This window comes from Microtus oregoni, unplaced genomic scaffold (assembly GCF_018167655.1).
Source record: "Microtus oregoni isolate MIOR12 unplaced genomic scaffold, Mior012 000057F_ref0000458, whole genome shotgun sequence".
NCBI classification, from domain to species: Eukaryota; Metazoa; Chordata; class Mammalia; order Rodentia; family Cricetidae; genus Microtus; species Microtus oregoni.
The window spans coordinates 2253187-2274956 of record NW_024543833.1 but is presented as its reverse complement, the minus strand read 5'-3'; the positions used below and the strand labels follow the sequence as shown (position 1 = coordinate 2274956).

General features: G+C 48.8%; 1 protein-coding gene across 4 annotated transcripts in view; it reads left to right on the top strand.

Moving 5' to 3' along the window:
• Myo5b (myosin VB) overlaps positions 1 to 21770 on the top strand; it is a 279722-nt gene that overhangs the window by 215139 nt on the left and 42813 nt on the right. For 2 of the 4 annotated variants that reach the window (XM_041639124.1, XM_041639122.1), the window contains exons 19-26: positions 950 to 1161; positions 2895 to 3051; positions 3398 to 3637; positions 9571 to 9804; positions 15630 to 15714; positions 16859 to 16992; positions 18056 to 18175; positions 19149 to 19286. In XM_041639124.1, coding sequence (XP_041495058.1) covers positions 950 to 1161; positions 2895 to 3051; positions 3398 to 3637; positions 9571 to 9804; positions 15630 to 15714; positions 16859 to 16992; positions 18056 to 18175; positions 19149 to 19286 — 1320 coding nt within the window. Of the gene's footprint in view, positions 1 to 949; positions 1162 to 2894; positions 3052 to 3397; positions 3638 to 9570; positions 9805 to 15629; positions 15715 to 16858; positions 17008 to 18055; positions 18176 to 19148; positions 19287 to 21770 lie in introns of all 4 variants that reach the window. The other 2 variants (XM_041639123.1, XM_041639121.1) reach the window with 1 other exon arrangement.

Sequence of the window (21770 nt, the reverse complement as noted above, 5' to 3'; positions counted from 1 at the left end):
TGGCTCCACTTTGTCCACGTAGTTCACCCTTACCCGGATCCCCCAAAGGCTATTAGCAGAACCTTCCCTCCACAGGTGAGGAAAATGAAGTGCAAGAAGTGGCTGTAAATTCCTAGGGTTTCACAGGCATCATGGTGCACGGTGCCTCCTGATCTGGGGTGATTGGTTAGGGCTGCTGTGCACAGTCGTCCATCTGGAGATAGACTGCTCCCTTGTGCTTCAAGACTTCCCCTGAAGACATTATATTCCTTCTTCAGTTTCCCCATTTCTTGGGTCATGTCTTCCAGATACAACATTCCCACTGAGTAGGGCTTTGGCTAAGCCACAGGTTAGCCTTCTATGGCTGCCCCCTTAGGCTCACACACACACACATCTTTTCCTACCTCCACAGATGTAGCTGCCTAGACCTCAGCCTATAAACCATGAGCCCTTTGAGGGTGGGAGGTCACATATCAGACATCCTGTATATCAGATTTTACATCACAATCTATAACAAAAGCAAAATTATAGTCGTGAAGTAACAGTGAAAATAATTTTATGGTTGGGTGTCACTGTATTGTGAGTAACTGCATTAAAGGGTCACAGCATTAGGAAGACTGAGAACCACTGACCTAGACCATCCTTTCCGAGCATTGCCTGTTTGTTTCTTGCTAATTCTCCCCATTCCTTAAAAGAGAGTCCCCTGCTTACTTTTCTACCTGCCCTCCCCATGATGTTGGATTTGTGAGGGCAGGTTTCTTTTTAATGGTCACACCCTGGATCCATGCCTGTCTTCTCGTGAAGACTCAAGTCTATTTAATGGATGCTGAAGATCTAGGTGTGTCTACTAGGGCAGGGGGAGAGGGGCAGGGGGCACATGCAGTCCGGCAAGTAGTTCTGCTGGGAGGGAAAGACAAGTGTGCTTTGCACAGTTCTTTAACCAGTGGGTCTTCCTCCCAACCTCATAAAGGATCCAGACAAGTTCCAGTTTGGCCGCACCAAGATCTTCTTCCGGGCAGGCCAAGTGGCCTACTTGGAGAAGCTGCGGGCAGACAAGTTCCGGGAAGCCACCATCATGATCCAGAAGACAGTCAGGGGCTGGCTGCAGAAGCTGAAGTATCGTAGGCTGAAGGCAGCTACCTTAACCCTGCAGAGGTTCTACAGAGGACACCTGGCTCGCAGGTGAGTCATTTGAGGGTACACTGGGGTCAGGAGGAAGGGGGGACTCTTTGTCTAGAATTACAGTGTTTCCTCTTGGGCCCATCTGCTTCTTTAATTGCTCCTAGTGCCTGTGTGCATCCCTGTGATGCCCTTCTTTCTTCAGGGAGCAGCTGTAGTTCATGTGTCTCCTGACACCCAATCTATCCCCCATCTACCAACACTAACCTAGTACCATGTGATTTGGGTGCAAATCAACCATTTCTCCTTTGCCGGAACCCCAAGGTGGACCAATGTCTTTTAGGAAGAGAGATGGATCTGGTGAACTTGCATGTAACCCCGTTATTCATACTAGAATTCCAAAGCCCTTGGATGTTGACTGGAGCTGGAAGGTCTGGGGAAGCCTTCCCATGACTTACCCCTGCAATGAGACAGCGTAGAGAGGACATGTCTCATCCAGCCACAGCAGCTACCCGAGAACCAGGACACCAATAACCAATCAGCCTCTCTTCCCTACCCAGTGCCACTCAGAGGGACCACTGTCACTCCTCCTAACTGATGGCACTGGGCTGATGAGGCCACTGAGACCCGTGTGAGAGCCCTGGCTCCCAGTGAGATGCAAGATGTCCCCTCCTCCTTGGGTTGTCAGACTGAGCCCCAGCCTGCCTCACAGCAACGCTCGCTCCTTTTTGCCTTGGAAGATGATGGAAATTGCCATGAAATCTTGTGTTTCTGAGACAGTTTCTCAGGTGGCTGCTCAGCCATCTATCTAATAGAGAAAGAGAAACACAGACCCCACCCCTAAGCTCAGTATGGGTCTCTTTTGTGCCGTAAAGATGGAAGTGCTATTCTTGCTCATGCACTTGCTATGGGCTGCTTATTTGCACACAGCCAGAGATGGCTTTCACCATTGTCCCCCTGTCCTGTTAAGACATCTCCAGTGCAGAAATTGTGGAGATGTAAGGACAGTCGGATCACCCCTGAGTGCCTCTGCACAGTCCCTGCCTACTAATTCCATCATTGTTTCTTGTTCCTCACTGGAGAGGGCACCAACTCAGGCTTCCTGGTGGTGATCCTGCAATAGCATGCTACACTCTCCCTGCAGGGAGCATGTGACCTGGGGGTGGACAAGGCCTGTTAAAGAAACAACAGAGAGACAGACTAGGGGACCCCTGAACCTCAGCACATAGGTGCTTGGTGGCCCCAGAAGGCACTTCCTATCCCAGGGCTGTGCTAACTGATGTCTTAGGTCCTCCCCAGTATTGGGTATTCTAACCCTCTCTCTAAACCCTTGCAATGAACTTGACAGGTTCTCCAGAAGGGTAGGACTACCTGCTCTCCAAGTGGGTGGAGTGCAGAAGTGAGAGAGTGGGAAGTTTGGGGAAAATGAGAAAACCAGGAAGGATCATTGCTAGCCTGGGGGATGGATTCTTTTTAATTCAGAAAACACTTGTCCTGGTCCCGAACTAGATGCAAAAACTCTGAGCTTATGGAGTCACAGCGGGACAGATAGCAGTGTGACCCCTTAAGAATGGGAGATGCTAGGCTAGAGAGACGGCTCAGCAAGTAAGAGCACTGGCTGCTGTTCCAGAAAACCCAGGCCCAACTTCTAGCAACCATGGTAGCTCACACCTATCTGTAACTCCAGTCTAGGTGGGGGCCCAATTAGGGCCGTGAAAGGAAGGGCTTCATGGATAGCTCAGCTGGCCAGGTCCCCTTCCCTGGTGCAACCTGTGCTCTTTCACTACTATACCCAGGCTGGCTGAGCACCTGCGGAGAACCCGTGCAGCCATAGTGTTCCAGAAGCAGTACCGGATGCAGAGGGCCCGCCAGGCCTACCGGAGAGTCTGCAGGGCTGCGGTCGTCATCCAGTCCTTCACGCGAGCCATGTTTGTGCGAAGAAACTACTGCCAGGTGAGTGGCTGCCATGCACACCTCACTTCATCTTCCACCTCCTTCCACCAGGGCCACTGCCTCTTTCTAATGGAATAATCATCCAGCTTCCCCAAACATTAAGCTCTTAGACTGGTTTCCTGTCTAGTAAAATATGGGTAGAAAGAGTTTGGCAGCTGCTTCCCTGTGGACACATAGAGAACTTAGTTAAAATTTTCCATCAAATCTTCAGGTGTTATGGGCCACAAGTGTTCTGTCTCCTAAACCCAAGGCCAGCCCAGCTTTCACCTCAGGGTGGTTGCAGAAAATGCACCTCTTCCCATCCTGCAGAGCAAACCCATAGCCTGTGTGTGCCTGTCCTCACCAGGTTCTCAAGGAGCATAAAGCCACCATCATCCAGAAGTATGCCCGGGGCTGGATGGCACGGAGACATTTCCAGAGGCAGCGGGATGCAGCCATCGTCATCCAGTGTGCCTTCCGGAGGCTCAAGGCCAAGCAGGAGCTGAAGGCCCTCAAGATCGAGGCCCGCTCTGCAGAGCATCTGAAACGTCTCAATGTGGGCATGGAGAACAAAGTCGTCCAGCTACAGCGGAAGATTGATGACCAGGTGAGACTCCTGCCCAGGTGTGGAGTCTTGTGGGATACTGGGATGTGCTTGAGAGGGACCCTAAGCTTTCTCAGGGAGCTTTAGGTAGCAGAGACCTCAGGGAGTATTGCCCAGTTAGCAAAAGTAGTTATTGACTGTAGCACACAGAACAGTGTTCTTCTCCAACAAAGATGCCAAGCCCTAGTCCCCAGGGTCTGTACATGTGTTCCCTCACATCCAAAAGAAGCTTTTCAAGAGTGCATAAGATGTTATGTTAAGTGTTAAAGATGTCTAGATGGAAAGATGATCCTGGGCTACCCTGGTAAACTCCATGGGACCATAGGGTGCTCACAAGAGAAAAAGCTCCCGACAGAATCAAATGGCAGGAAGCAGCTCTACAGAGATCAGATCAGGCCATCTTTAGGAGCTACCAATAACAGTGGGAGGTTCTACCCTGGCGTGTCCTATGGACCACAGTCCTGCTGGCCACATTTAGACTTCTGCACTCCAGAACTGTAATAAAATAGCTTATGCTGTTCTGAACCACCCACTTTGTCGTATTCGTAAGAAACCGATAGATTAATCCAGAGTCCTGTGGCCAGGCAACTGAAGAGGCCATGTGATACTCTAAAGCAGTGACTGGTTGGTACTTACTAAGGTTTCCTGTGAACCCACATTGTGCTTCCCTATTTGTGTATGACCGTCTCCACGAGGTAAATGTCTGGTGTGACACTGGGGTTGCATTGTTTAAGCTTTTAACTCTGTCTGCCCTGGCTACCTTCACACATAAACCAATTAGATAAGCAAAGAGTTAATAATAAATTCCTCTGTGGGTGGGGTTCCAGACAAGGATCTGAGGCAAACATAGGATGCTGGCTCCTTCTTCAGGGTCATACTGACTCAGGGTAGAGTACAAGTTGAAAATAGGTTCACACCACTCAGGTGACCCAAGTGTCTGCTACCCTGCACCCCAGAAGACCTTCATTCAGTGTCTGATTATGTCGGATATTCTGTTAGGTTCCAGATAGGAGGACATGGCACAGGCTGGACACGGTTACTACAGAGATAAACATCCGTGCAGTGGAGATTTTGAGGCTTCCCATAGCCTCAGGGCAGGACAATATGAGAGTCATTTTGCTCTTGATTCTTTTTCTTAAAGATAGACTCTCATATAGTCCAGCGAGTCTGGAGCTCTCTTTATATCACTGTGATTTTTTTGATCACTCTAAAGCCTATCGTAGGTGTTTTATGTTCATTCACATATGATCCGTACCGTAGATGATCCTCCCATGATTTTGTGAGTCATTCTGAAAGATGACATATTGGAACCATCAACTATCTTAGCAAAGCCACAGAGGACCGAAGTCTTAAAATCTGAACTGCACCCAGGTCTCACCCCCCAGCTAGCATGAGGAAGGTGCTGGTTTCTTGGTTCCAGCCGTCACCGATGAGCCAGTCCTGGTCTTTGTTACTGAGTTAGGCTTCCTGAGAGGAAAAGAGATTCGCCAGAACAGGGCTCTGGCTGTGTCAAAGTGAGCGCAGGACTAGGCTTCCAAACAAGCAAGAAGAGAACAGATGTGAGGTGCATATGGCATGGATGTGGGGAAAAGAAAAGCTTCACAGTGGGGCCACCAGGCATGGCAGTGGAGGTCCCCTGACCTTAGTGTACCTGTTCTGTAATAGGCAGTTGTACCTTCTCATAGCCTCGGGGCAGGAAAATAGGTGAGTCTATTTTGTTTTTTAAGATAGACTTTTATGTAGTCCATGCTAGCCTGCAATTCCTTGTATAGCCACGAATGACTTCGAACCTCCGATCTTTCTGTCTCTACCTCCCAGTGCTGGAATCACAGGGCTGGTCTACCAGGCTGTTTTATGCTACACTGGGGCTCAACCCTGGAATACATGCTGCAAGGCAAGCACTCTGCCAGCTGAGCCACATTCCCAGTAAAATGAACCATTTTTGGGCTGAGCTAGTCATCTGACACATGAGCCCCAGTGTAGAGAGAGCTGACAGGGAACACTTTGCTTTCCTACTCTGTGTAGAGACCAGGCTTCTGGGAAGAGCCGGTGCCGTGTGTGTGTGTATGTGTGTGTGTGTGTTTTTGTGAACACGTGCATGCTCATACACACACACACACACACACACACACACACACACACACACTGGGAGTTATCCAGAGTGCTAGCTTGATGGTATGGAAAGACAGCCCTCCCAGTACAAGCTGGGGATGCTCAGTCCCTACCCCGGTCAGCCTGTGTTGACACAGCAAGCCAGGGAGCCAGTGACTAGGGAAGAGTTAATGCTAAAACAACAAGCGCCACAGTGTCCTCTGTGTCTGCCAGGGCTGCCAGGGCCAGTGGCCATTTCACAGTCTCCTAGGCACAATGTGGCCAGGAGGACAAGGGGACTGAAGCCGCTGTCCCCACTAGGAGGAACCTGTGTGCCACAGGTCACCCTGACCCTGGTGGCAGATAGTGCTCAGCACCAGCCTTAGGGATGTGTGAAGTCAACTCCAGAGGATAAAAATAGCATAGTATTTTACACCCCCGCATACTTGAACATCAGAGTGAAGTAGATTTGGAAGGCCTATTTTTAAAGGAAGTTTTTTGCCTTAAACTTCCTGCTTGGCAAACATCTGTGAGCAACGACAGATGTTGTCACCCTGGGCAAGGCTTCCTGTATGTGGCGGGTGATCAGGGGACACATAAGATCTTTCTCACATTGTTCCCCATGTGACTCTCGTGCCAGGCACTATTCCCCACACAGTAACTCATTGATCTTCACCACACCTATGGGCTAAGGATTTACTGTCACCCACATGTTAATCCTGAGTACACTAAGGGTAAGTAAGTAACGTACCAAAAGTCACACTGCCAGTGGGCAACCTGGCTGGGATTGAAACATGGCAGGCTGCTTTCAGGCAGGTTTTGTCATCTGGCCGGGCTCCTAGATCATTCCCATTGGGAGGTCCTTGGGACGAGTAGGGAATGCCCTTCAGTACGAACAGAAACCCTACCGTAGGTTTGGGGTCATGCTCATGAAAGTATCCAGTCCTCAGGGCTGGTGAACAATGTGTGACATGCGTGTGTCACACATGAGTACCACGAGTACTGGAGAGCTCTTGGTGGGCAGACCAGCTATTGGGAAATGAGCTGGGTGTCTTTTTCCCTCTGACTCCAGGAGCTAATCTAGACAGCTGCCCTCTTTACGGTCTTTAGGCCAGAAGGAAAAGATCTACATAGCCAGGGATACCAGAGACAATACATTCCAAGTCACTTGTCAGAATAGCACGACACAGGAGGTGGTGTCCTAGTCACAGGAGACAGGAATCTGCTGGGAGTACTCCCACTGCCATGGGAAGGAAACCGAAAGGCAAAACCGGGGGAGATGAATACCCCAAGTACACGCCTTAAGGCTGAGGACCCCAACTTCAAAAAAAAAAACAAAAAAACAAAAACTCCACTTGACACTGAGCATGTGAGGTCTCAATAGGACAGGGTCACATGAGAGTCCCTCAGGGAGAAACAGGGTGTTCAGGGAGCCTGGAGCTGTCCCTGGTGCTAACACACTTCTCTTCTGGGTTTTTGATCTCAGAAGTCACATGCCACCTCCTTCACAGTGTCCTTCAGCAGGAGAAACAGGGATCATCCCGGCAATTGTCATACAATGTCTCTAGTATTAGATTCGGTATGACATGGCTCAACCAAAATGATAGCCCATGAGCTCTGCCAGTATGGCAGAATGACACGGCCAGATTTTACAGTTTCTTGTAATAGAACTCAAGATTCTTAGGCCCTTGTGACCATGAGGTTGTGTTTAAATATTTTTATCTGAAAAAAAAAATGTAGCCCAAATCAATAGTTCAGTCAGTGGCCTTTAAATCATTTTGATTCAAGATAGTTCATAGCCACTCAGTAAATGTTACATTATGATTCTCATGGGTATCCACGTATGTTAGAAAAACAGTCTGCTGTAAGTTGCAGCCTTTCTGTGCCCCAGTTTCCCAGCTGTGAACTATGTGGGGACTATCTGCCTCCCTCACTGAGGGTGGTGTTTGGTGAGCATAAATAAGGTGCAGTGACAGCATCTGCAGTATGCGGTGACTTCACCACGAAGATTCTTGCAGTGATTTTCCCTCTTCCCACACCAACCCACATCTGACTGGGAACCATAGTGAGTCTGATTGTGTGGTTCTTATGCCTAAGACCCAAAACCTACAGCTACAGGATGCCAGGTGCGGGGGCTGTTGGAGTGACCAGAGTGATGGTGACAAGTGGGAGTGGGAACTGGCAGGCGCAGAAGCCTCTGAGCTGCAGCCAAAGGGACTCCATACAGAACACAGGCCCTGAGGCTCACCAACCACTACCGAACAGTAACAATGTGGCACACACCAGATAAGATTTTATCTTTGTTCCCTCCCTTCTAAGATGGAAAATCTCTCCTACCCGTGGTTTATGTGAGGAGAAGTGGACCTCAGATACCCAGAGGGCCAAGGACAAGATGAGCTCAGGAATAGGTTTGTTTTCTTCCCCGGCGTTTGAGTCTGGTCTCTGGTAGCATCAGGATCAGGGAAGCTGGGCCTTCCACAACCATCAACATTCCGAAGTGACATATTTGACCATAGCAGGGTGAGAAATGCCTGCATCCCCTGCCTCCACCACCATGTGCTAATCTCTTCATATTCCAGTCAGCTCTAGTTAAGGACCTCAGCCACCTCTCTACCCTTGTTGGTCTGGCCCAGGCAGGCCAGCGGGAGTTGGCAACTCATCTGAGCTAACTCACATCTCAGAGCAAAGTTGAAGACAAAGAGTACCTAGCCAAGCATGCCCTCTGCCAGTGCAGAGACCCTCTGCCTCCAGTCTAAACTCAGACCCTGGTGAGCAATTCACACAGGTATTGAGCTTTCTAAATAGATGCTGTGTAATTGGGTTTCTCTAGATTCTCCAGGTGAGGCTGGCAGCAAGACAGGTGTAGGGAGGAGAAGGCTGTACCTAGAGCGCACGGAGAGTGTGGGAAATCTTGCACACGAGGAATGCACACTTGTATATGCAAACCCTGCACTTGATCCGTGTGCTGCTGTGTAGATGGCAGCAGCTTTTCTTTGAGAGTTCCTGTGAGGTTTAATTCCTCTGTGAATTACTTAATTCCTGATGTCCTGGGTAAATGGCGTCTTAGCCGATGGCTATGTGCTGCTTGGAGTTCCTGTGGAGCACAGCAATGAAGAGCGATCAATGTGCACTGCTTGCCTGCTGACTCCGGGCTCTCCTTCCTCTGCTCCTCCTCTCCCCACTGACCACTCTGCCTCACCCCCTCTCAATTCTCCCAGCCTGTCATTTACACTGAGCTTGATCCTGGAAGCAGATTCTCGAGGCCTGATGCACGCACAAGTTGACTGCTGATTGGGTACACGCCCTATGGGTGGGTGTTGTCAGATGTCAGTCTCTCTAGTGAGAGTTGTGTGGTATGAGCCATGCTGACAGGTGGCAAGAGAAATCCTGGGGCCCCTTGGAGGGCCTCTTTGAAAGAGGGGGATGCTGAAGGGGTCCTTTGTCTCAGAGGAGGGGATTAGGTTACAACTCTTTGTGCCAGTAAGTCCAAGGCCAGGAGGGCTTGATGTGAAAGGCTGGGGAACTTTAAGGGGCCAAGACTGCAGATCCAGGAAGCTGGCTCCACTATTCCTACACCCAGCCAACCTACTCTGTGAGTACTCACGTGTTTTCCCTGCACTATTTCAATGTCAGGGCTGCTGTTTGTGGCTCCATCTACTTCTGGGTTCACAATGGAAAATTAAAATGTTAGGGAGATGGCAGAAGAATGTTTTGGCATGCAATGATTCTGCGAATTCATTCTGCCCTAGAAACCCTTTTCTGGTGGCCTTCACAATGTTTTGTGACTCAATAGCCATCTCTTTATCTTTATCCCCCTCCCCCGCATCTGCCGATGCTCTCTACAGAACAAAGAGTTCAAGACTCTGTCGGAGCAGTTGTCGGTGGCCACCTCCACACATGCCATGGAGGTGGAGAAGCTGAAGAGGGAGCTGGCACATTACCAGCAGAACCAGGAGGCCGATACCAGCCTGCAGCTGCAGGAAGAGGTGCAGAGCCTGCGCACTGAACTACAGAGGGCTCAGTCGGAGCGGAAGGTCCTAGAAGATGCCCACAGCAGGGAGAATAACGAGCTGAGAAAGGTATGCATGGTGGCTGAAGGGTTGGTGCGTGGGCTTCATGCTGGGAAATTGTGCTGATTTCCAGGGCTGTGTCCCCCAGCCCAGACAAGCCACCCTCCTTCACTTTGTAAATGGCTGTGCTTATGGGTCATACAGCAGATGTCTACTCCCCGAGCCAAGTGTTGTCTGAGCTGCACTAAACACTGTGGCATCCATTGGGAGAGTAAATGGTTGTCTGTCTTCGCTCATCTTTCTTAAGGCCTGGAGGCAGCTCCCAGGTCAACCCTACAGATCTGGTCCTTAGTGTGAGAGATGACAGGTGTTCTGGCAGCCTGTAGCTGCCACTCCTTCCAGGAAATCATGTATTTCAGGGAGTCTGCTCTGCTGGCTGTAATCTGACTTTCCTGCTCTGGTCCATAGGCTTTCTCCAAGTCCATGAAACAGGACTTCCTAGGGTTGCTTCCACTGTTCCACATGTTCAGCTACAAAGAAGCTCATGTGGACTAGGAAAGTCCCACACCGCAGGGCTGTCTGTGTTCTCTCCCCATCTTTACCATGACCCAGTTAGAGGGAAAATAGTGCATCATCCACATGTTTAGTATTCATCATACGTGAATTGGACATGTGAATTGAGAACCTGAGAAAGGAGAGAGTCGGTGCTGGTTAGTACTGAAAGAAAAGCTCTGAAATTGGGATAGACAATGCTGGCACACCTGGAGCAGACACAGAAATACGGACCCTAATGCCTACACGCTATTGTCAAGTGTGCAAGAACCCCTACTGGTCATAGTGCACATGTGTAGGTGTGTATGTATATACATAAATACACATCAGCTCATGGCCTTGATTGTTATGCCCAGATTTGTGAAGTCTCCCAAAAACCAACAAGTCCCATATGTAAAAGCAATGAGCCTTTATTTTATACAAGTTTGCAAACTCGGTCTCTCTGTGTGACCAACGTATTGGAATAATAGGAGAGCCCCAAGCTCAGTTAGAGTTGGGTTTTTATAGTAGTAAAGGAGGGGGGTGAGGGATTTCTAAGGTTCAGAACCCCTGATTGGTTGACATTTGTCTAGGGATATCCTGGTAAATGTGTGCTGGCAAGTGATCCTATCTACAGTGGTTGGAACGTTAGGGATTTCCTTTGGATGGTCTGTTCCTAGGTGATGCCTGAGTAATCTCAGTTTGTGGTCCTTTTGCAACCAGGTATTGCCTCAGGGTAAACTACTGAGACTCAGGCCTCCATTAAGCTGATCATGGCTGAGTCCAACACTGGCAGGTGATAATGGCTGGAAGTTAAGAACTCTTAACTTCCTCTGGGTGGTCTGTTCTTATTAAGCTTATCATGGCTGGGCCCTACACTGGTCGTCTCTAAAGCTGCTTCTGAACTGGTATTAGCCAGCAGATTCCATTCTGTATGTTTCTCTAAACTGAGTAGAAGACTTCAATTCTGCTCTGTAGTCCTTGGCTCTTCCACTACCCTGTTTCTTCCTTATAGCTGAGAATTATAGACTCTCATTTCTCTTCTCTGGTTCCCACAAAAAAATTGAATTGCTGCCTTGGAGCACCTAAAATAGCTGGGTTTCCATCCAAAGGTAGATAAGGGTTTATTGCACAAAAACTTCCTTGGCAAAGCCAAGCAGAGAAGCCAAGCCCATCCTGCTCTCCTTTAGAAATGGCTGTTGCCTAGGAGCCTGAAGGCCTGGAGATTGAAGACAACTGGAGCTTGGAACTGGCAAGAAAAAGTCCAGGGCACTACAGGGAATAGCTGGAGCAAAGACAGCTGCTCCCCATCTTTTGAGATGGTATTTCACCATGTAGCCCTGGCTAGCCTAGAATTTGCTATGTAGACCAACATAGCCTCGAACTCACAGAGATCTACTTGCCTTTGCCTCTTGAGTGCTGGCATAAAAAATATGCACCAATATACCTAGCTAAAATCCTCTTCTCTAAATCCAAACAAATACAAGCCTATGTTAACAACCCTCAGAAGATGCTGGAATAAAATGATCCATTAAGTGGGAAGATCCACTCTTTCTAGGAAATAGAAAAATGGGACAAGGGAAACAGACATTTTCCTTTCTCTAATGGTCTGTCAAACACTTTATTCCATTGCTTGGAGAATGGTAAAGGGACAGCCAGCTCCTGTTTCTATTCTAGGATCTGCCTATCTGGGGTTTAATATTTAGAAAGGGCAGCATCCAGCCTGAACAAATGCTGAATAATAAGACAGGTGGTTTTCTTCGGGTCGTGTCCAGGGACTTTCTCTGCCTTGAGTGAGATTGATGAGACCAGCAAAGCACAGAGACGGAGCCAGCGGTGGTAGATGTTTAATTAATAGGTTTGATGTTTCTGTCAGCAGAAATTGCAACTGCTGTATTGGAACTGGCATCCTGAAACACTTGGGGCTGCCACCTCCAATGGTTTCACCTAGTAGGCCACATTACTCCACTGCCTTAGCTCTTCGGAGTCCGGAATTCATTTCTGTGTCCACAGAGCATGGAGCTGCTCCTGTCATACCCCAGCCTATCATTTTGTAAGGGAGACATTACTTGGAACTCTCCATAGAGCATTCCCCCTAAGGCTCTTAACCTTGTTCCTTCTGTAACCCTCAGCATCCCTCCCTGGCTGCCATCACACAGCTATGCTGTTTTGTGTTTTGTGTGGGTGGCTTTGTTACTTAGAAGGGAGGTGGCTCCTTGGGCTGCCATTGTCATGGAGGCAATGGCTCTGTCTTAGTTAGGGATTCAATTGCTGTGAAGAGACACCATTACCACAGCAGATTTTATAAAGGAAAATATTTAATTTGACTGCTGAACAGTTTCAGAGGTTTGTCCCATTATCATCATGGTAGGAAGCATGGTGGCATGCTGCAGACATGGTGCTGGAGAAGGAGCTGAGAGTTCTACATCTTGATCCACAGGCAGTGGAAGAGAACTGTGACTCTGGGTGTAACAAGTATAGGAGACCTCAAATTCCATCTCCACAGTGACACACTTCCTCCAACCAGGTCACACCTACTCCAAATAGTGTCACTCTCTTTGGGGGCCATTTTCTTTCAAACCATCATGTCCTCCTGATTTAGAACATGCTCTTGAAGGTTGCACAGAGCCTACCTTAGTACAAGATTCAGTGGGAGGGAAAAAGTGACCTGTAGCCAACTGCTTGACCCTAAGGCATCCTTGGCACTTTCCAGGTGTCTGGTAGGTCTTAGGTTCTGTGCCCTTAGGCTGGTGCATAGGCTGTGTGTTCTTTCACCTTACCAGTCACGATCCACTGAGATGGACCAGCTCAGCCAGGGCACTGGGATCGATGGGACAGGGTCTCAGGAATAGGTGTGTAAGGAGTTGGCAAATAACAGACACAAGACTCAAAGGAATCACATCTGAATGCGTCTTTACTAGGCATGGGGCTCATCCTTTATACAGAAGAGATTGCTTAGCAGCATGTATTGTTTTTTCATGTGATACAGATTATTCTTAGAATCATTATATCAGATACATGAGAATAGAATTTCATCAGACAGATGTTCCCTGGTATGAGTCTGCAGTTGGTCATGCTACACATGGCTTGGCGTTAGTTTTGATATAAATCTTTATCTAGGCTATGAGTTCATGGCATTTTGAGCTAAGGGCAAGTGGTTGTGGTTAATAGTCACACAGACTACAGTCTTTTATATTTCTGCCATCTATGCAAAAGAACTTCTTCTTTCCTTCTCCCTCTCCATATTTCTAACTCCTTTTCAAACCTTCCCCAAAACCAATCTCAAGACAATACAGGCATTTATCTCTCTCTTCTATCCTTATCTCATTTTTGCTGAATCTGTCTTAATTGCTTAATTAAGTTTGCCTTTTTTTCTTTATTTACTAAGCACCAGATTAAGCTTGGGAACCTTTTCCCCTTGAATATTAACCCATCTTCCTCCATTAGCATCATATAGTCCTGTTATGGCAATAGCTTATCAGTAGACTCTGGAAACTAAAACACACTATCTTCCCTTCCAGAAGAAACCAGACTGCATTCCTTAGAACATAAGCAGGTAATGCCAAAAGTGCAAGGGCTCCAATGCAGGAAACACAGCACACACACCTTCTCTGCGGGCACTCTTCCTTGAAGCTTGTGCCACATCTCATGTGAGAGATCACGCAGACTCTGCAGGAGGTGGCATGATTGGTTGGTGGCATGATGGAGGTGGCAAACCTACTGGTTGGTTTCCTTGGATGATTTCAGTTTGTGGCCGTAGGTCTGAGGTCTTGCTGAATGGAAATAGAGGCATCTGACCGGAGAGAGTCCAGGGCTCTCGTTTGTTGAGTCTTCACTATATTCAGCACAGGGATTCTTGGGCCTGCTGTCCTCGGAGTTACGTTTTCATTGGCTCAGGATTTGTGGCTTCATGGAAAGGCTGACAGTTATTAGAAAGGGCTGTAACTCATCTCTGTGGATGACAGGTCTTGCCACAGGATGATAGAAGTCATTGTCCTTCACTCCGCAGGTGTTTATTGAGTGCCGTGTGTGTTAGAGACTATTCTATTCTACACAGTGGGACGAAAAGAACAATCAAAATCATTCTTAGGAAACAGAAGATAGAGACAGGAGCCCATGATAATCCATCACATGCTGTAAGAGAGTGCGGAGCAAAGGGGATGGAGAGTGACCTGTAGGGGTATGGGTCATGCGTGACCGTCAGAGGAGCCTCTCTAAGAGGACAACAGAATGTGCTGAGAATGAGCCCTGAGGACTTCTGCAGTGGCTGAGCAGCCAGGAGACGGATAGGAAGGATTTGGCAGAGAGGACAGGGAAGGAGCTGGGAGCACTCTGTGAGCTCAGGAACAGTTGTAGCTTGTGAAACTTCCAGGGATGGGCAACTGTCTTCAGCATTGAAGGCTCTGTGGGCTTGGGTGTGAACTAGAGCACATCCCCCAAACTATCCCAGAGACGCGAGATTTAGCCATTATTTCCAAAGGATGTTAATTTCAGCTTTTGTGTTAGGATTCCACTGCATAAATATTTAACACCACTGTTGTCACACTGTGTGTGTGTGTGTGTGTGTGTGTGTGTGTGTGTGTGTGTGTGTGTAGGTCAGAGGATAGAGGATAACTTTTAAGAGTCAGTCCTCTCCTACCATCTGGAATTGAGCTTAGATAATTAGGCTTGGTGGTAGAGACCCTTACATTTTTTTAATGTTGCTTCTTTTCCTTATTTATTTATTTATTTATTGTGGTCATAGTCACCTTTGGTTGAACTCATTTTCTTAAGCACGGCATTTACCAATGACCCACCAATTTCCATCACCCCATATTTCCTTTAGTAGTGTTGTCAGGAGTCACATGCTGGGCTTAGATCTGGATGTTGGTACCAAATGTGTCTCCCTCTCTCAGAATCTGGAGCACTGGTCCAGTGAGGCAAGCAAGGGCAGGTGGGTCAAAGCCCAGAGATGATGTGACCATCGTGAGCTTTTGGCTTTCCCAAGACTCAGCTATGATAGCTTATGATTCAGCAAGAGAGACAGGCACAAAGGGCTGTCTTTTCTATGCATTCCTCAATAGGGAATGTGAGCTGAACAGAGACACTGGGGGGCGGGGGGGCTGTGAGTCCTGGGTGATCACATGCACTTTGACCAGCTCCGTCTTGCTGAGCTTGCATTTCTTCTCTATGTACGTAATTTCCCTTCAGAATGAAAGCAGCTTTGGTTGAAGCCGTTTTCCTAGGTAGGGAGGTAGGGCATCAGAATTCCATCTCCTCTGGAGGAGCCTCATCTTCTTCTGTCACACAAAGGAAGGGTTTCTTTGTTTTGTTTGGTTTGGTTTGGTTTTTCTGGTTTTGTTTCACCTGTTGATCTCTTTCAGCGTGTTGCAGATCTGGAACATGAAAATGCTCTCTTGAAGGATGAGAAAGAACACCTTAATAACCAAATCCTGCGCCAATCCAAAGGTAAGCTCCAAACCAGCTTTGCATCTCTCGTCCCAATTTTCCTGGCCTCCTGGAGGAGGAAGGACTTACTAAAAGAGATCTGGAGAAAAGGACTGTGGATCTTAGCATCCTGCTGTGACATTCCTTTGAAGCCTGACACTGCTTTGCAAAGTTCTGGAACCTTGTGCAAGGATCCCACCTGAAAATGGGCAGGAAAGACAGACCTGGAAGGGCTTGTGGGAGGGGTCAGCAGGATACGCAGGTGAAGTGCTTAAGCTGGTGCTCAGCACAGTTGAGTGTGCACAGTTGAGTGTGCTCAGTTGAGTGTGCACAGCTTTTATATTTGTCTTGTTCATCCTTATCGCCTGTGTCCCCTACTATATGATTAATATGTTTGCTGAAGGACAGGACCTTTGATTAGACCCTGGAGGAGCCTCTCTCAAGTGCTCACCAACTTCCAGGCTGCCACCCATTCCTGTGGCTCGCTTATCTGAGGGGGGACAATAAAGTACATAAATCCAGTTCTTGTCTGCTCAGTGTAACCAGATCTCCTCCTATCCTTAGGGTTCTTCCTCATCTCAGAGGGCAGCTGAGCATCATAACCTCAGAACCCCTCACCAGCCTAAGATCTTGGGACAATATAAGATGCTCTCAAATTGCCCTTTAAAAACAAAACAAAAGTTGCTTTCCACTATTATGGATACAAGCCTGGCAAGAGAATAAAACCCATCTGGATTTCTTAGGTTCCTAGCCCACTTTCCCCTATGTCACCTCTGGTCATGGACCTGAAGGATCAGGATTGTGATGAGAGCTCAGAATGAAGCCTGGTTCTGCTGTAAATGCTGCCAGTAGTCCTTACACGTTGTCACAAGAGAGGCAGGCTTGTGGATTGGGTGGGGTGCTCGTGTGCTTTGAGAGTTTCTCTCTCCACCTCTCTGAGAGCAGGGTCACCCTTCTTCCTGTCAGAACCCTTGGTTTAGAATAATGAGCCCCTCCTCAACTCCACAGTAGGTGAGGAGAATGAGAGACTCATCCACAGCCTCTGGGATGAGCCTGTGTGGGCAGCCTCTTAACAAGAGATTAGTCAGAATGCTCCTAGCAAGGCATGCGCATTGGAGAATCCCCCTCAGTTGCTGAAAGCCAGCTTCCCATGCCTGCTTTCCAGCTGAATTTTCCCAGAGCTCTGTGGAGGAGAGCCTCCTGATGAAGAAGGAACTGGAGGAGGAGAGGTCCAGGTACCAGAACCTCGTGAAGGAATACTCCCGGCTGGAGCAGAGATATGAGAACCTGCGAGACGAGGTGACCGTCCTAAAGGCAAGGGAGGCAGGCAGTTCTGCTGCCTGCTGGAAATGGCTTCCTTTTCTGCCCTTCTAGAGCTGGCTGTATAGCTCTTGCTGTCTGGCACTGCCCTGCTCAGCAAACATGCATGTGTGCAAGGACCACTTATTCTTTCGTTCCTATGGGAACTCTTGTTGTTAGGCAGCTGCCAGCCAGTGGTCCCTCCCTGGGGATGTCCTTTCTCAACACGGAGGTTCTACTGAGATCTTAGGAGGCTGAGAATTATTTTCCTGTTTGTGTATGTTGTCATCCTGTTTCTTGTTCTAGAGAAATCTAATGTCAAGACAGTGGTGTGGTAGGCTGTGACCTCAGTTGCTTTGGCACAGATGGAGTGAGACCCTTGGAGCCTGATTGGGTCTCCTAATGTCTGAAAAAATACAAGACATTTTTGTGACATTTCAAGATGTGACATTCTTATTTACCCATACATATGAATCCTCCCTCCCAACATACATATTCAACATCAGTAACTTAGTTGCATGGAAACAGGAAAGCAATCTGAAAAGGAACTGAAATAGAAATCTAAAAATTCCACCAAGCTTGGCTTTCACTCTTAAAGACAAACCGGCTGCCAAAAAATAAACTGAAAGTTCTTTTTCAGTGACTAGCACGGAAGGTGCGCCCTATTTCTAATCACTACCATTTCCATGAGCAGAAAGGGGTGGACGGAGAGGCTGTTCGGGGTAGGGTTGCAGCATTCCTTTCAAGAGCCTGGAGAAGGGTACACCGTGTACATTCAGGGTGCACAGCTGCGAGTGAAGGGCTGCTCCCCCTCAGTTTCTGGGTGTTGTGGGTTGTAAAGCATTCAGAGGCAAGGGAAGAGCCGGGCACATGGCTCTTTAGTAGAGCATCTGCCTAGCATGTAAGGGAATAGCTAGTAATCCAGTGTTCCAAGGAGCAGTGCTGCCCAAGCTTGGTGACAAGCGAGGCAGTTGGCTGATGTCCAGGGCCTGCTGCTCCTTGAGAAGTTAGCTCTCATTAATACGAGCTGGTTATGAATGGTCACTTTTTCCTCCTTGAGCAGCAAACTCCGGGCCACAGGAAGAACCCCTCAAATCAAAGTAGTTTAGAGTCTGACTCCAATTATCCCTCCATTTCCACTTCTGAGATTGGAGACACCGAGGATGCCCTTCAGCAGGTGGAGGTAAGTCTGGGCACTGTCTGCAGCTGTCCTTCCTGGGACGTGTTAATTGTCTGAGTGGAACTACCCACCAGAGATTCCTGCTCTGTGGGTGGTGGCTCAGAGGGTCCAGGGGATGGACACTGAGGACAGGGTCACTGGGTTGCAATGGACTTACAGACTGTGCAAGCCACACGGTCAGAGTACAGCTCAGCATTTGTGTAGATCCTGCTTCCTTGCGGATATGAGCACTGCCATCCCCGAGGCTGTGCTCGATAAGGCAGATCCGGAGCTGGCCAAGTACAAAGAACTCATTACACGAGGTGGAACAAGGTCATGCTGCCACACATGTACACGGCAGAGTTAAATACAGGCTATATATGTGCTCAGACACGTTACCCACTCGTAAGCAGACACATGTTTGTACACATACATAACCCACATAGTAAAATCCGGACAGGAATCTGAAAGGATAGAAATACACTGAGAAATGGGTGCATTAAGATCATGGGCTTCATGGCAAGGAGGGTGCTGGTTATTTCAAGTTGCAACCAGGTAGTTGTTGGTATCACATTTACAGTGACTGTGGCCACAGTGATCCCGCATCAGGAAGCACTGTGTCCTGAGATTTCGTTTCTCTCATGTAATACCATTCTCCAGAAGTGAATTCCCTTTTAGCTCCCAAAGAAAATGCCCATGCCTGTGTCCATTTATTCTGAGGATGTGTGATTGGTCAGTTAAGCGACTCACACTGGAGGAATGTAAATGACCGAGACAGAGATCTAATCTAGACGAGAATAAATAAGCCTGCAGCGCCAGCTTTCCTAGGAGAAATGCTAGTGGTTTGGCACAGGCTTCGTGTTGGAGGCGAGGACTGGTGTTGGGGAGGAACAAGGAGCCAGATGGCTGCTACAGAGGTGGGCAGCGAGACATTGTGTGTTCCCAGAAGCATTTGTGCTGTGGAAACCACCTTCTGTGCACCCCTCTCCCCTTGCAGGAGATTGGTGTAGAGAAGGCAGCGATGGACATGAGCGTCTTCCTGAAGCTGCAGAAGAGAGTGCGGGAACTGGAGCAAGAGAGGAAGAAGCTGCAGGTGCAGCTAGAAAAGGAACAGCAGGACAGCAAGAAAGTGCAGGTGCGTGGCAGCCTGGGAGCCCGTGGCAGCCTGGGAGCCCATGGCAGCTCTGTGAGCCCATGGCAGCCTGGGAGCCCATGGCAGCTCTGTGAGCCCATGGCAGCCTGGGAGCCCGTGGCAGCTCTGGGAGCCCATGGCAGCCTGGGAGCCCATGGCAGCTCTGTGAGCCCATGGCAGCCTGGGAGCCCATGGCAGCTCTGGGAGCCCGTGGCAGCTCTGTGAGCCCATGGCAGCCTGGGAGCCCATGGCAGCTCTGTGAGCCCATGGCAGCCTGGGAGCCCATGGCAGCCTGGGAGCCCATGACAGCTCTGTGAGCCCGTGGCAGCCTGTGAGCCCGTGGCAGCTCTGTGAGCCCATGGCAGCTCTGTGAGCCCACGACAGCTCTGGGAGCCTGTGGCAGCCTGGGAGCCCGTGGCAGCCTGGGAGCTTGTGATGACAGCCTGTGTATTTCTCGTGGGATTTAAGTCCAGCTCTGGGTCATGTCACCAGCACATCTATTCTCGGGCCTATACTGAAAATCATGGGATTTGACCCTCTCCCACTTCCTTGCCCCCCCCCCCCCCGCCACCTGTATCTGAACTCTCCTTTCATGGTGTCTTTCTTCCCTTTCTAACCAGAAGCAGTGCAGACTCAGGTGTGTGTGGCTTGCTGTCAGATTCCTGGGGATATTTATGTTGTTTGGTTTCTTTGCTTTGGTTTGCCTTAATAAGCAGTAAGTGAGGAGGTAAAGCTTGGTGGATTTAAGTCTCTCAGGTCGATAGATTCGGCGTGGGGAGTGAAAGCGTTAGGTATACAGGTGCCTCTTCTGATGGCAAGCGAAAGCTATCTGGAGACAAACACAACCCAAATACTAGACAGATGTTCTTTAGGCCGTACCCCAAAACCCACTGTCCACTGAAGATGTGCAGAGTTAAAAGATCCTTTAGTCCCCCACGCTTCCAGACACGAACTCAGCAGCAACACAGGTGCTGGAGCTTCACCCTCGTGATCGGTGGGAATGAAGAGAGCTACCATTGCTCTGTGGCACCGGTGGATTCCCCACTTCAGAAATGGACGCCTGGCTTCAGAACTGACTTGTCTGGATACCAAGTGAAAAGGGGACTCTCAAAGTATAATCGCCAAGCAAGGCCAGTGGACTATGTCCTGTGTGTTGTTGCCCGCAGTTGGTACGGCAGGAAATATTATAGACCCTCTATTATCCTCTGAGATTAAACTTCCAGAGATCAAATTTCTGAATCTTCACCTGACTTCAGAAGGAACCCTAAGCCACCTAGAGAGCTATAATCCAGGTCCCCAACCATAGAGGTCATGTACCCAATACATGACTGAGGTGTCTGTGGAGTGCTCCATCCGTGTAGAGTGACTTAGCCCTCATGAGAGGGGAGCCTCTGTGGCTGCTCGTCAGACTGCTCCATCTATCCTGACCTGGCACAGTTGCCTTGTCCACTACAGTGATTCTGACAGACCGTGTACTTAGAAACATGACTTACATGGCCCTTAGGGTGTGAATGCACTATCCTCTTTCTCTGAGAATCTCATGTATTCAGCATTTAGAGGGGTTATGTAGCCTCTCTATGCCACACAGAACACAAGTGCAGGCCACTTGCCTAGCAGCAGGGATGCTGGCCCAGGTCATTCACATCCCTGCTCATGGTGATGGAGGAAGGCAAGGCAGAAGTTGGTACCTTGGCAGGGCTTTTCCCGGCTTACAGGGCAGCAAATACACATGTCCTTCATCTGGGAGAGGTTGTAAAAGATGCTCCCTCTAAACCCCAGGTATCCTGGTCCATCCACAGCAACGATAACCTTACCAGGACTTCAGGTTCCTAGGACTTAGGTAATTTTATTAGTGCTCTATTTGGTTTTGGTTCTAAAGGCTCGTGTTCTTCAGGGATGCCCCCCATTAACTCACTCTGAGCAGGTAACCACTTAGAAAACTGTTTGTGGCCCCTTTTCAATAGACAATTCAACTCTAATGGCTGCTACATAGTCAGAGGAGCCCTTGACTGACCTGAGTCCTGGTGGACCAGTTACTGCTGCCCAGAGCCACCAACTTTGGCATTCTGAAGTCTGCTATGTATACTGCATACCCACTGTGAGCCAGTTGCCTTCCTAGAAGGTCACAGAGGAAGTGGCATCAGTTCAATCTGAGGCACTTTGAATTACCTGGAAGATAGACCCATGAGTAGACACCCCAAAACGTGAGAACAGCATTTATTTCCAGGTTTTACAGCTAGGTGCTGAGACAAAATACCACCAAATCAGCTGCTGACTAACCAAGCATTCTTCCTCCAGCGGCCACAAGTCAGTAGTGAAGGCTCTGATGTGACTGTCCCCTGAAGGCAGTGGGGAGGACTTGACCTCACGCCTCTCTCTTCGTGTCTGATGCTCTTGCTTTGCAGCTGACTCCAGTCCCACCTCCATATTAGTACAATCATCTTTTCCGTGTTCTCCTCCTTCCTAGTGCATTAGAACTCACTGCAT